The sequence below is a fragment of the Balaenoptera borealis genome, assembly GCF_965194805.1.
Source record: "Balaenoptera borealis genome assembly, chromosome: 19".
Classification (NCBI taxonomy): Eukaryota; Metazoa; Chordata; class Mammalia; order Artiodactyla; family Balaenopteridae; genus Balaenoptera; species Balaenoptera borealis.
This window is the reverse complement of record NC_138878.1, coordinates 12,510,359-12,524,342: the sequence shown is the minus strand read 5'-3', so window position 1 is coordinate 12,524,342 and position 13,984 is coordinate 12,510,359. Positions and strand designations below refer to the sequence as shown.

Sequence of the window (13,984 nt, the reverse complement as noted above, 5' to 3'; positions counted from 1 at the left end):
GACAATAAACTGCTGTCTACATAATTAAAAACAAAAAAAGGGTGGCAACTCCTGATTCTATACAGAGATCAAGTTTTCCGTTCTTACATAACCCCCCTACTACTGTAGGAAGAAGTATTTCAGGGGAGAGGCTAGGAACAAGGAGCCACTGCTCAAATATCTATGCTGAGTTTCTCATACCACTGCACATCAACATCATACAATCTGACAGGCTAAATGGAACAAGTTAAGTTGGGGGTGGGCCACAGCAAAAATGAGCCCTGGAATTAGACTATGCAAATGTAATTCAAAAGTACTGTCTACTATGTATACCCATGAACTGAGAAAATGAAGTGTAATTTAGGGATTCAATTCCTGGCAAAACTTAGGTCTCTACTGACTGATCCAAAACCAAGCTGTGATTAAAGAGATACACAGTTCCAGGGATAGCATCAGGAACCCTCTCTGCACTTGGAATGTGGGCTGTTAGAGGTCAAAGATTGTATCTAACCACCTCCATTCCTGACTCTAACCCAGTGCCTGCCAGAGAATCTGTTCAATGGAAGTGCTGAGCACACAAACAAAAAAGCGTTTTACTCTGTGAAGTACTCAGAAAAGAAATGACTCAGGCCTCTCCATGTTCAATGAAGCTGACGGATTGCCTGGAACATTAAGGCTTCCCACACAGTTTGACAGGGGAAGGCTGAATTCTCAAGTGTGAATTGGAACATTTGAGACTGGGTCACTTCCAGCTGCTGCCTCCACATACTCCAAAGGCCCTCCAGAGCCCGCCTAAGATGTCTGTTGAAGACAGGCCCCCCCCACCCCCGACCCCATTACCCATGTGCCTTTAAAAAGGGACAACATGTACTGACTTTATTCCCAAGGGCAGGTTCTTCTGTACTTACTGATCCTTCCTAGTAGACAGATGGCAAATGATCATTTCAGGAGCTGTGGAAGTAAAAGGAGCATCTATTAAGAGACTAGGCAGCTGGAATTCATGACAAATCCTTCACTCTAAGGCTTCGAAGTAGAAGGGAGCTAAAACAGGGAAGAAGAAACCAGCCACCCTTCCTCACTATCCAATGGGAAGAGGTATGGATGACTATATAATTATCATCGAGCCCAAGTTTCATCTGCATAGTAGAAAAGACTAGAGAAAGCCAAAAACCATCACAGAGCTGGGAGCATGAGGCCACAGGGTCCAGGTTGGTAACTGGAAGAAGGATACTCAGTTCTTCCTGCTCCAACTTGGGCTCCCATCTCCCACCTAGATTCTCAGAAAAGACACATGGACACCAGCCACCTTAAAAGCTAGGTTTGTATTTCTGGTTAGGTTCCAGGGTGGCAGAACTCCGGAGTTGTACTATATCCAACCTGGTCTCCACCTCAGCTTGTCTCCCGCCTCCCACAAAGATAACATCATACAAAACTATATTTACAGATAAACCAGTTAAAAATTAAGGGTGTGTACAAAAGTAGAGAGGATAGCCAAAAATATCAATGCAAGAAAGCTTTGGGAAAAGGGACACTGTATTCCACACCGGAACCTGGGGGCAATGTATTATGTACCAGGCAAGGAGAAGTGTAGCAAATCTCAGTGCCAATTTTAGGGGAAACCAGTCACTCCAGGGGAAGAGCTACTCGCTTTAATATTACAAAGTCTTAATTATACAGCCACCCTTCTTCTGTCACATGGATTCAGAGCCAGGTGGTGAGGGAAATAAAGTCTCTGACAAGCCCCACAGGAAAAGGAAGGGATCAGAAGGCATAGCGAGTCCGGATGTCCTCAAGCTTCTTGGACACCTCAGGTGGGGTTCGGTCCAGTTCTTCAGAGACATTCTTTTGTTTGTTGGGCTCCATGGAGTTGAACTGCTCACAGAGATCTCCATCAATCACATTCTAAGGCACGGAAAAATGAGAGTAAGAAAAAGGTTAGATGCCCAAAGAAAATGACACATGCTAAAGCAGCAACTGCAAGGAAAGCATTTTATTCTCCCTCAGATACCTGAACTACATTTACAGAGCCAGGAATACTACTCTAAGTTGACCCTTAGTAGCCAGAGTTCAGATTAGCAAAACTGGGTGAAAACTTTCCTCTGGCTATGGTCTGCCCTGAGGGAAGAGGTCTCTGAATATCACTAACTACTCCTCTCCCACATTACTGCCTCCATCAATCCACAACCTCAATGCTCCTTCATTCAAGACTGTTCCGATTTTTAAGGAGGGAGGCCCAGAGAAAAAGACTGGTTAAATGTGCTGAGGATCCCCCTTTTCAACTCGAGTTTCCAAGAAAGACCTACCTTAACAGGGAAGTAATAGGAACGAAAACTGAGGTGGTCTCGCCCACAGAGAGGGGGATGCTCGGACCGGAGGTGCATTTCCACATGCTGGAAGAAGTCATGGTCCTGGCAAAGAAACAAAGAATCTGTCACTAAAAGAAAAAAGTGATTTCAACTACTAGTCTACAGTTTCCAAAGCACAATGAACAGAGAAGCTATTGATTTTTACCACGCAAGGAGATGTTAAGTATCTAATTGTTCCTCATGACCACAGGTTCTCCTGCTACAAGGTAGCTAAAACCTGAAGGAAAACCCCTTTGTATTTGCAAAACATGAGAGAAAACACCATATGCAAAGAATGGTTTGTAAAGTCAGATTCCTAACCACAGCTTCCTCGGTTGCAATTACATAAACCAAATCTCGTCAATCCAAGAGCTGACTCTAGGAGGCATTACATGCCCAGTCCACACCATCCCATCATTCCTGGTCTGTGGGGTTTGGTTCTGGGGCTTCAGCCTCTGACTAACGAAACCCTGGTACAGTATAAAACCAGATGGCTTTCCACAGGGGGGAAAAAAAAAAAAAATCAAGATTCCTATCTCCCCAGGCACTCCTGTCACCTTATAAAAACTGCACAACACTCCTAGTTGCAGATGGAGACAAAATGGATTGCCCTCTTAGGCAGATTTAGCACCAAGAAACAACCTTGGGAAGGTAAAAGCCAGACCAGTGTGGAAGATGTCACCTCATGGGATGTGAACGGGACAAGGATGCCAATTCCTCCTGACAAGGTAGTATAGACAAGCGATTCTGAGCCTCCAGGGATCAGCGTGGTCTTCTGTAACGAAAGTACTGTCTCGCCCACGTGATAGTTCATGATCACTTCTGCCTGCAAGTTGAAACCAGAATAGTGACTATATGTGCCCTCAGGAGCCTGTTCTAGATTCCCAAGAGCAAACAGTGCCTCCAAAGGCCAGATTTCACCACCTTTGGAAATTCAAAAATTACTAACATTGAAAAATACTTTGAAATGTCCTTAGCATTTACTTAGAGCTTAATGCCCTCACAAACATGCTGAAGTTAGATAATTTTTGATTTATAACTAAAAAACCTTTTTGTTAAATTATCAAGTTTGCAAAAAGAAGGTAACCACAGAAAAGTATAAAAAACAGCAATCTCTAGGCTTGCCCTCTAAAATGGATCTATTTTTAAAAGTCCAGAGATACAGAAGTATATGTCTACAGGAGAACAGTAAAGCCCAGGGCATACTTCAGAGAAGAGCTGGTTAGTATCTGGAATGAACCTGTGCAACCATCCTTTCTGAGGAACCCACTATGCAGAGATTTACACTGCTAAAATGTCTCAGAAAAATTTCTATTCTATTGTCATAAAAATGGGATAGTAACTTGGTCACCTTGTGTCAAACCCACCATGCATGGGAGAACACTCAACATAGTCACATGCACTGTGGATAATTCACTAAAGAAATGTTTCCTCGGTGAGGGTCATAAAGAATGTACTACACAGGCTTGTGCCCCTCCTTTGCGGTCCCTTCTGCAATCTTACCTTCTGAGAGGCCCCGTTGAGCAAACCCCGGTCCCACAGGGCTTTGTTTCCAGTGGGATCCTCATCCACTTCATCATTGGTGTTAGGTGGGAGCCTCACCTACAATGAAGTGACACAAATCACAGGGCTGGGTCCTGAACCTACTTACCTCAGTCACCAAGCAACGTTTGCCCCAGGTCCTTGCACGCAAACCTTGGGGCCCCGAATTTGGCAGAGGCCTGAGCCCAAGTCTCCTGCACCTGTTCTGATGTCCGAGGAGTGACAAACTCAAAAGCAAAAAAACCCAAAAAACAAAAAACTAAAGAGCAAAAACGGAGACCACAGAACATGAACAAGAAAAGCCAGACTGGGCTTTAAAAGATAAGCCAAAATTTTGGCAAAAAGTAAAAATAAATATTAGTCCTTAGCTCAAACTAAATCTATCATTATTAAATCATGTTGCATGGGGAGGAGGGAGGTGAATGGGGTGTGGGTAGGGGAATCTTAAAAGAATTTTATACCCATTTTTACTTTCCATGTTGGAGATCAGTCTTGGGTCCTTGGCTTTACCACAAACAAACTGGGTCAGCTTTCCTATACATCACTGTAACCCAAGTAAACATCAACTTACGACACAAATGTTGCCAAACTTGTCTGCCCCAGCCACAGTATCGTAGTCCAGGAGGCTAGCTGTTGTGACCCATCGGGGGTAGGTATCATCAGCAAAGATGATAAGCTGGTTCTCGTTACGCTTGTAGCGGACCCAGATGAAACTTTCCTGGACATCAGATACAATTACCCTATGTCCAATTGTCTGGATCCCAGAGATGTAATTGGCGATATGCTGGGAAAAACAAGGACAGCAATGGGTGTAACCTTGGGGTGCAGAATCAACAGAAAGTCCAGGTTACCATGACTGCAGCATATATATGGTCTGAAGAATGGCACACACCAAAGAAGAGGAGTCAGCAATAAATTCCTAGAAGGTGGGAAAAAGAGCTAACTGGTTTTAATACAGTGGAAATATATGCCTGCCACAGTTAAATTCCTTGCAGAAGCAAGGAGAGAAATCTGACTCTTAGTGTAAAGAAGTCAAGAAACCCACCTACTCCTCCCCTTCTCAAGTCTCAAGGGCCTAGTTCTTCACCTGGCACTGGAAGACAAAGAAGGTCCTGATAAAGACAGATGATTCTAACAGTTGCTGTCCACCACCCCACCAGGGTCTCCTCCTTCCTCACTAGCTACATTTGGGCCCTCTACCAACGTGTTTACCTTGTTCTCACACTTTCGGAGTAACTTCTTCTTTCCCAGGTCATAGACTCGCAGAAGCTTCCCCACACCAATCAACACCCTCCCCTGGAATGGGGCAATGGCAGCAGGGACCTCTTCCACTGGAGTCTGTGAGAGGAAAAACAGGTTATGCAGCTATTAAAACATACAGCCATACCCCCTCAACCCAAAATGCCTTCTACAGGCATCTGTCAGGAAGACAGACAGCAAGTGATCACCTTTTGCTCAGAGAAAATAAACCATACATACAACAGTCTCTATAATATAAACAGGGTGTTTGGGTAAACACTCCACTTCCGCAAGTGGATCAATGCCACAAGTGAAAAGAAGTCCTGGTGCCTGATGAACACTTCAGAACCCATGTGAATTCAACTGGCACCATTAACTAAAAGTGAAGCCTCAATATCAGAAAAGTGACTGTGGGACATGGAGGGAGGGGAAAGAAATGCTAGTTTAAGGGACATCTTAGTTGTAAGGGAGACACAATGAGTATAGCACAAAGAAGCCTCTGTGAAGTAACTATTTCCTAGAGAACACTCCCCTTGTGGGACGCCTGGAGAAATCACATTCATGTGCTGTCAGTGTGGAAAAGAGAACAGGAATTTCTTCTATTTTAAAAATTATGGTAGGGCTTCCCTGGTGGCGCAGTGGTTGAGAGTCTGCCTGCCAATGCAGGGGACACGGGTTCGAGCCCTGGTCTGGGAAGATCCCACATACCGCGGAGCAACTGGGCCCGTGAGCCACAATTACTGAGCCTGCGCGTCTGGAGCCTGTGCTCCGCAGCAAGAGAGGCCGCGATAGTGAGAGGCCCGTGCACTGCGATGAAGAGTGGCCCCCGCTTGCCGCAACTAGAGAGAGCCCTCGCACAGAAACAAAGACCGAACACAAACATAAATAAATAAATTAAAAAAAAAAAAAAAAGTAAAAATTATGGTAAAATACACATGATTTAATATTTAAACCATTTTCAAGTATATAGTTCAGTAACATTAAGCATATTCACAGTGTTGTACAACCATCACCACTATCCATCCCCAGAACTTTATTATCTTTCCAAAGGGAAACTATGTAACCATTAAACAGAAATCCACACCGTCACCCCTGCCCCAAGAATGTTAATTCGTTAGAACTACTGAATTTTGGTCACAAACTGCTACCTACTTAGTAAGACTAGAAAACAAGGGGCTACTTCAGTATGGATCTATTCCCCATAGAAATAGATGTGGGACCAACAAGCAGCGGAGCTTCACTGGAGCATTTTCCATGTGCCACCAAGAGATGGATCAGAAAGACCTGATCCACAACTTACACAAAAGTAGGAAAGTTTAGTAGGACCTAAGAACCAGGAAAACCACTAGCTGGTTCCTACCTTGTGCAAAAACTCCAGTTTTTCCCCATTGTTCACGAGCTTGTAGGTATAGACAAAGCCCCCTGCTACAGATCGGGGGTTCAGTATCAGGTCTTTGGCCACGCCCACCAGCACATACCAATCATCGCCAGTGTTGGAGAACCTGCACACAGCCACACTGCATTTACAGAGAAAGAATCAGGAGTCAGGTATTAGTCACAGCCCAGAGAATTCCCATTCCAGTCTTCAAAACTCTGTATGTACTGGGCTCCTTACCTGAAAGCAGCTTCATTCTGTTCCAGCTGGACAAGGTCCAGTGTGTTCCCCTGAATAGGATTCATCACTCGGATCACAGAGGCCCACTGTCCATTGCCAGCCTTAGGAGCTCCAAAAATGGACTCAGGGAGGTTTTCATTGAGGAATGCTGCTGCCATCTCCGCAGCCAGCTCTCGCTCATCCTCCCCTGCTGCTTCTACCATTTCCTAAATCCAAAGAACCAAGGGAGAGTTGGTGTGTTCAGAGGTGGGTGCTCGGTGAGAAGTGGACAAGTAGCAAGAACACCTCCAGGGAGTGTTCATAGTACACAAAGTAGCCAAGTCTGTCCACCAAAATCAGGATCAAAGGGAGAGGTACACAGACAAGGGGAAGAGGAAAGATCATTAAGGGGAAACTAAAGAACTAACATCAGCTGTGGCGAACACTTGCCTGGTGGTCTGAGAAACATGAGATGAAAACACCTTTTTTCTATCTAACCCATCTGATTTCTCTTGCTAAGACTACTTGTTTCCTCTTTTCTAGGCCAGATACAGTTTTACATAGTTGGGACCATTTGTTTTTTGCTGGGAAATGATTTCTGGAAGGAGCTGGTGTTGTGGGGAATACAAAAGCAGTCTCCTCTGGGCCCAAATTCAGGAAACAGACTGTTTTGGAAGTTCCAGGACTGAAGAACCGTTCCAGAGAAGTAGCTGAATACTGAATAAACCCAGCTCAGCGTTTTAGTCCTAAGTCACAAGAAAGCCTTTAAAACCAAGGACTGTGGCAAAGGGCTCTGCTTGAAAGACCTGAAAAGAGCCTGGATCTTCAAATATAACAAAGACTACAGCCATCAATTACACCGAGGTTTAAACTTTTCAACACAATTTCACAGGAATGCCTTTTTATTGAACCCTGAAGGTTAAATGCATTACCTCTGCCATCTGCTGCTTCCGCTGAGCTTTTGTGGCCTCAGTGTAGGCATTGTGGTCAGTCTCAATGATGATAAGGTTGTTACTTTCAGGGTGGATGACAAATTTCCTGGGTGTGTACTGCAGTGGAAAGGCTACTTGATTGAAGACAGCACCCAGCTTCTCCAATGCCAAAATCCTATGGCAAAAGGCAAGGAGTTAACAGGTCACCCACTCAGGACCAAGAAACTGGTGTTGAAATGGTCAATAAGCAGTCACAGCAAACACATCAATCCCTAAAGCTCTAATGTTGGCATTAGACAACAAGAAACAATAGTCTTCTTATCTAGAAGATTACACACAAGAGACAAAGAGATCAGGGCAGGGCCTTTACTTTAGCAACAGCCCAGCACTGTTCATGGTGATTCCAGTTTCCACCAGTGAAACCTACATTAGAACCCTCAGAGGATTTTTTATCCCTCCAATGATAACGTGATAGTGACAAGTTAAAATTTCCTCTTGATTATTATCGACAAACCCTGATATAAGGAGTATGAATTCCAGGGCTTCCCTGGTGGCGCAGTGGCTAAGAATCCGCCTGCCAATGCAGGGGACACTGGTTCGAGCCCTGGTACAGGAAGATCCCACATGCTGCGGAGCAACTAAGCCCGTGCGTCACAACTACTGAGCCTGCGCTCTAGAGCCTGCAAGCCACAACTACTGAGCCCACGTGCCACAACTACTGAAGCCCGTGCACCTAGAGCCTGTGCTCCGCAACAAGAGAAGCCACGGCGATGAGAAGCCTGCGCACCGCAACGAAGAGAAGCCCCCGCTCACAGCAACTAGAGAAAGCCCGCACACAGCAATGAAGACCCAATACAGCCAAAATTATTAATTAATTAATTTTTTAAAAAAAGAGTACCGGGCTTCCCTGGTGGCGCAGTGGTTAAGAATCTGCCTGCCAATGCAGGGGACACGGGTTCGAGCCCTGGTCTGGGAAGATCCCACATGCCGCGGAGCAACTAAGCCCGTGAGCCACAACTACTGAGCTTGCGCGTCTGGAGCTTGTGCTCCGCAACGGGAGAGGCCGCGACAGTGAGAGGCCCGCGCACCGCAATGAAGAGAGGCCCCCGCTCTCCGCAACTGGAGAAAGCCCTCGCACAGAAACGAAGACCCAACACAGCCAAAAATAAATAAATAAATAAATAAATAAATAAATAAATAAATTTATTAAAAAAAAAAAAAGAGTACCAATTCCAAATTTGTTGAGAAGCACTGCAATTATCTGAACATATGTGGTACTTGTGTGATAGTGTTTCATAAAATAAAGTGGATGCCATCCTGAACGAAAATCACCTAAGCTTTAGGAAATCCACAACGATGCAAAAAGAGATGGCAAGTATGAGTTCTACAACCTTTGTCAAAAGGGACAGAGATGTGCATTAAGTCAAATTATGAGCAAAATGAGCAGAACCCAGATGCTCTTAAAAATATAGACACTTGGTCTCTAACAATGGAGTTTTATTTTTAATTTAAATATTCTCTACAGATCATATACAATCTGACAGCAGACCTAAAAAACAATGGAAGATAGGAAAAACCATTTCAAAGTGCTGAAAGAAAAAAACAGCTAATTAAGAATCATTAAAAAAGAGTACAATATAAAAACCAGAACATCTTCTAATAGACTATGATTAACAACATTCCACTCCCATAAATATCCAAATATTCTGAGGGGATAATTAGCAAGGTCCCTTTACTTGCAGACATTAAATCAAATACTTTACCAACATGTGAGTAAAAAAAAAAATCAACTGCTAAACATCAAAAACTGTCATTCTGCAAGGAAAAAAAAAAGTACGGCATAAACAAAAACCACAACCCCTGAGTTTTGACTCTTCTAGTCCAACCCACACACTGGCCTGCTTTCATAAAGGCACTCTACCATGCCAAAAGGCAGACTCCAGACAGAGGGAGCACCTGTCCTAAGGGAGAAACATAACATGGGAAGGGACACAGATGCTCCCATGTTGTATTCTTCCTTGAAAAACATGAAGCTAGCCAGCGTTTGTCAAAGTGGGGCATATACCACTGCTGATACCCAAGGTGACTTCAGGCAGTTCTCAGATGGAGTTTTTAAAATATAATTCTTTAAAAAATAATTAACCTTTTGTGTGCCAAAGGATACCACCAAGAAAGTGAAAAGAGAAGACTTCCCTGGTGGCACAGTGGTTAAGAGTCCGCCTACCAATGCAGGGGACATGGGTTCAAGCCCTGGTCCAGGAAGATCCCACATGCCGCGGAGCAGCTAAGCCCGTGCGCCACAACTACTAAGCCTGCGCTCAAGAACCCGCGAGCCCCAACTAGTGAAGCACACACGCCTAGAGTCTGTGTTCCGCAACAAAGAGAAGCCACCGCAATGAGAAGCCTGCGCACCACAACTAAGAGTAGCCCCCACTCACCACAACTAGGGAAAGCCCATGCGCAGTAACGAAGACCCAATGCAGCCATAAATAAATAAATAAATAAATAAATACCGAAAAAAGAAAAAAAGAAAGTGAAAAGACAATCCACAGGAGAAAATATCTGCAAATCATATTATCTGATAAGGCAGTTGTATCTAAAACATAAAAAGAACTCTTACAATTCAATGATAAAAAGACAATAACCCAATTAAAAAATGGGCAAAGGATCTGAATAGACATTACTCCAAAGAAGAACAAAGAGCCAATAAGCACATGAAAAGATGCTTAACATCATTAACCATCAAAGAAATGCACATCTAAACCACAATGAGACATCACTTCACACTCTCTAGGATGGCTAGAATCAAGAAGTCAGATAATAACAAGTGTTGGTAAAGATGTGCAGAAATTGGAATCCTCAAACCCCATTGGTGAAAATGTAAAATGGTCTAGCCACTTTGGAAAGCAGCCTGGCAGCTCCTCAAAAAGTTAAACAGTTACCAGCAATTCCACTCTTACAGGTACATACCCAAGAAAAATAAAAATATACACCCACATAAAAACTTGTACATGAGTGTTCACAGCAGCGTTATTCATAATAACCAAAAGTAAAAGTGAATGGTTCTGACAGTAAGTACTATGGACAGTGGTGTTTAAACTATGTTCCCAAGAATTCTTCTTTTAAGTTTCACACAGCAGCCTTCCCTGATATTGTTCTGGGGGAAAAATGTTCTGCTGCTAAAAAAAAAGTTTGAAAACCTGTGGAATTGTCAAAATTAATAAGGAATCAAGGAGATAGAGAGCACACGTCGATAAAACAATTAGAGGATACATGGATGAGGCTAGGCCTTGAAAGGCAGAGATGTGTGTGGGAAGCATTCCAAGGACAGGTGCAGAGATAAAACACCAGGAAGGAATATATGGAGGTATGCAGGGAGAGTAATTCTGCTGGAGCATAAGGTATACAAAGGTGCTGACGCTTAGAAAGAGAGCGACAATGACTGAAAACTTTCAAAAGTTTTCGCAAACAAATCTGGCAGTTCACTTGATTAAGCAGAAAGTGATTCATATATCTAGAAGTCAGAGTTCCACTGTAAACAGCCAACAGTTATAACCAGGACATGTATGACACTGGTGGCATTAAAGGGTTAAAAAAGAAAACAAACACAACCAACCGCCAAAACTTGAGACAGTCAAACTGAATAGGTTATTTTCCATCTTGCAATACAGACAGTGTTCACTCCAATGTGATCAGTGTAAATAATCTGTCAACCTGCAAAAGGCCTAAATAATTTATATTGGTTAATATTTAAGATATAACACTGCAAATGCAAGACAGAGTGAGAAAAGATTATCAGTGAGCCAACAACGCCTGCTCTAAAACCAATCCAATGGCATGGCCCTTGAAAACAAGAATCTTAAATCTCAGAGACTGAACTACACTGCTGAGTATAAAAACTTGGCCCTGAAGGTCTAAACAGAAGCTAAAACTCCCAAACACCAAGACTTGGCTACCAGGTACTTAAATCCTGAGCCAAATGAAGGTTTCAACTACAACACAGTAGTGCCATGGCAGAGTCAGCTCTCTGCAGCCTCTTGCGGGGCTTCAACTGTGGGACTCTCTCACCTCAGGGTATTGGTGGAGATGGCCACAATGCCCTCAGGGCACTGTTCAGAGGCGAAGCCAGATGCAAATTCCAGGGTCTCGTAAGACAGGGGGGTGAGATGGAAACGAGATTGGTAAGAATAGCTCAACCATGAGCGGCTTGACATGGCCAACACCTGAGGAAAGAAAAACATCTCCAATAAGCTTGGGAAAAGCCCAAACATGGTATGCTAACCAAATTATCCTATCCCCAAATTTCAGTGTGCAGAATATCCCAAGGAATTTTAGAAACCTATAGGGCTACCTTAAGAAAAACAGGCCTAGAGAAGAGGCAGTATGGCTTACTATTTGCTAAAAGCATTGGCTATTAGCCAGATGACCTACTAATCAATCTCTGAGCCCCAGTTTCCACATGTGTAAAATGGGAATACTATCACAAGGCTGGATAGTTGCAAGTATTAAATGCAGTAACAAGTAAAGAACTAGCAGAGCACCCAGCAACACTGATATTCTTAGCTACAAAGGACACAATGTTTACCAGCCTCTTTCACATTACACAGTAAGCCATGACACTGATACCAGGTTGCTCCTGGGTACTGGTATCCTACATGGGAGGTTTCCAGCTGTCAGTGTACTCCATTTGCTCAGCCTCAGGACTGAAGGGATCAATACTCTAACTCACCTATAACCAAATCATGGCACAGTGCCATGCAAATCCAGTTAAGAAGCTCTAGATTAAGAGACCCAAGACTTCCCACATGAAGGAAACTAATCAAGATAAAGCTAATGTCAACTAACTACAATACTGGTGAATTAATGACAGCAAAATTTATACCAAGGGGATTTTTCTCAGCTGATGTCACTAACATCCAAAAACACTATCTGCCCCCTTTCATTACTTACTGCCTCCTGGCCTTGCATCCGGACACGAAAGAGTTTCACAGGACGGGACCCCAGGTACCTAGTGCGGGTGTCAGACAGATCCCCAGTGACAGGGTCCAGGACAGTTCTCAGCAACACACCATTCTAATAAAAAGGAGAGGAGTGGTTAAAGCCTATACATAATGGAAGCTTCTTTAGCTACTTTATTTAATTTCAGAGCAGATGGAAGGAAATGACTAGGTGGTTTAAATATATAGTAATCAGCCAGCCATTCATTCACTCTCTCCTAAATCACTCACTCACTCAGATGGCTATTGAGTATTTACTAAGTGAAAAGCACAGTTACTTTTCACTGTATATCCTTAAAAATATTTTTACCAAGTATGTTAAACTCTTCTTCATAATTTTAAGTTTTAAGATATATGCACTGTTTAATATCCATGCCTACTGTGGTCTATAAATACCATTTCCCTTAAAAAGAATAAGAATCCTAAGAGAAATGGCTTCTTCAGGTCTGAAGCAAGAATATTCCAAATGTGTGTGGGGCACTTCATTGTGCCAGAAGGAAGCCCCCAAATATAGTGGGGTCATGTTAAAAGGACAAAGGAGCCAACTTGAAAGGGGAACTCCCACTCATCTAAAATGTGGCAATTTAGCATCCAAAACAAAGACTACAACAGTTTGATGCACAAATATCATAAAATCTGCAAGTGCATCACGTTATTTAAAAAAAAAACAGAAACAAACACTTCATCAGTCTTCATTGGAGTATGCTACGGCACCAACTCCTTACTCTGAAAATAAGTGAACAAAGGGGAAAAAATGAAACATTTATCCTTTCCCTATATGAACTGTACTTCAGGGTTAAGCAAAGATATAAAGCAAATTTTGTCTCTAGAGAAAAGTTCCAGCTAATTAAAGAATGAAATAGAAAACCATCACTTCCCAACCCCTAATGAATCTAGGCAATGTGTATCACTGGCTGTTATTAAGTAAAAGATGGACAGAGAGCTTTAAAACAGGTCATTTAAAATAGATACTAACATTCTAACATCACTAAATTAAAGTGGGACAACCAGACTTCATATGCCACCTGATGTAATAGGAAAACAAATGGCACCTATAAAAATATTCTTGTCCCTCACCAAAAACAAAAAAACAAAAAAAACAAAAAAACCCTGAATCTGATCAACCTCTTGGTCTGTGCTATCTAATACTATAGCCATCAATCAAGCCACATGTGGTTAGTCAGAATTAGAAGTGTACTGTTAGGACTTCCCTGGTGGCGCAGTGGTTAAGAATCCGCCTGCCAATGCAGGGGACACGGGTTCGAGCCCTGGTCCAGGATCCCACATGCCGCGGAGCAACTAAGTCCATGCGCCACAACTACTGAGCCTGCACTCTAGAGCCCTCGAGCCAAAACT

At 43.1% G+C, this 13,984-nt stretch overlaps 1 protein-coding gene across 2 annotated transcripts in view; it reads right to left on the bottom strand.

Moving 5' to 3' along the window:
* Positions 1–1,282: 1,282 nt before the first annotated feature.
* The window catches only part of SF3B3 (splicing factor 3b subunit 3), a 47,670-nt gene continuing 34,968 nt past the window's right edge, over positions 1,283–13,984 (bottom strand). For both annotated transcript variants that reach the window (XM_082369785.1, XM_082369786.1), the window contains exons 16-26: positions 12,582–12,704; positions 11,700–11,854; positions 7,632–7,806; positions 6,721–6,926; positions 6,466–6,622; positions 5,079–5,204; positions 4,438–4,650; positions 3,828–3,926; positions 3,007–3,150; positions 2,283–2,387; positions 1,283–1,881 (exon numbers count right to left, since the gene is read on the bottom strand). In XM_082369785.1, the coding sequence (XP_082225911.1) occupies positions 1,741–1,881; positions 2,283–2,387; positions 3,007–3,150; positions 3,828–3,926; positions 4,438–4,650; positions 5,079–5,204; positions 6,466–6,622; positions 6,721–6,926; positions 7,632–7,806; positions 11,700–11,854; positions 12,582–12,704 (1,644 nt within the window). In that variant the 3' untranslated portion in view covers positions 1,283–1,740. The remainder of the gene's footprint in view (positions 1,882–2,282; positions 2,388–3,006; positions 3,151–3,827; positions 3,927–4,437; positions 4,651–5,078; positions 5,205–6,465; positions 6,623–6,720; positions 6,927–7,631; positions 7,807–11,699; positions 11,855–12,581; positions 12,705–13,984) is intronic.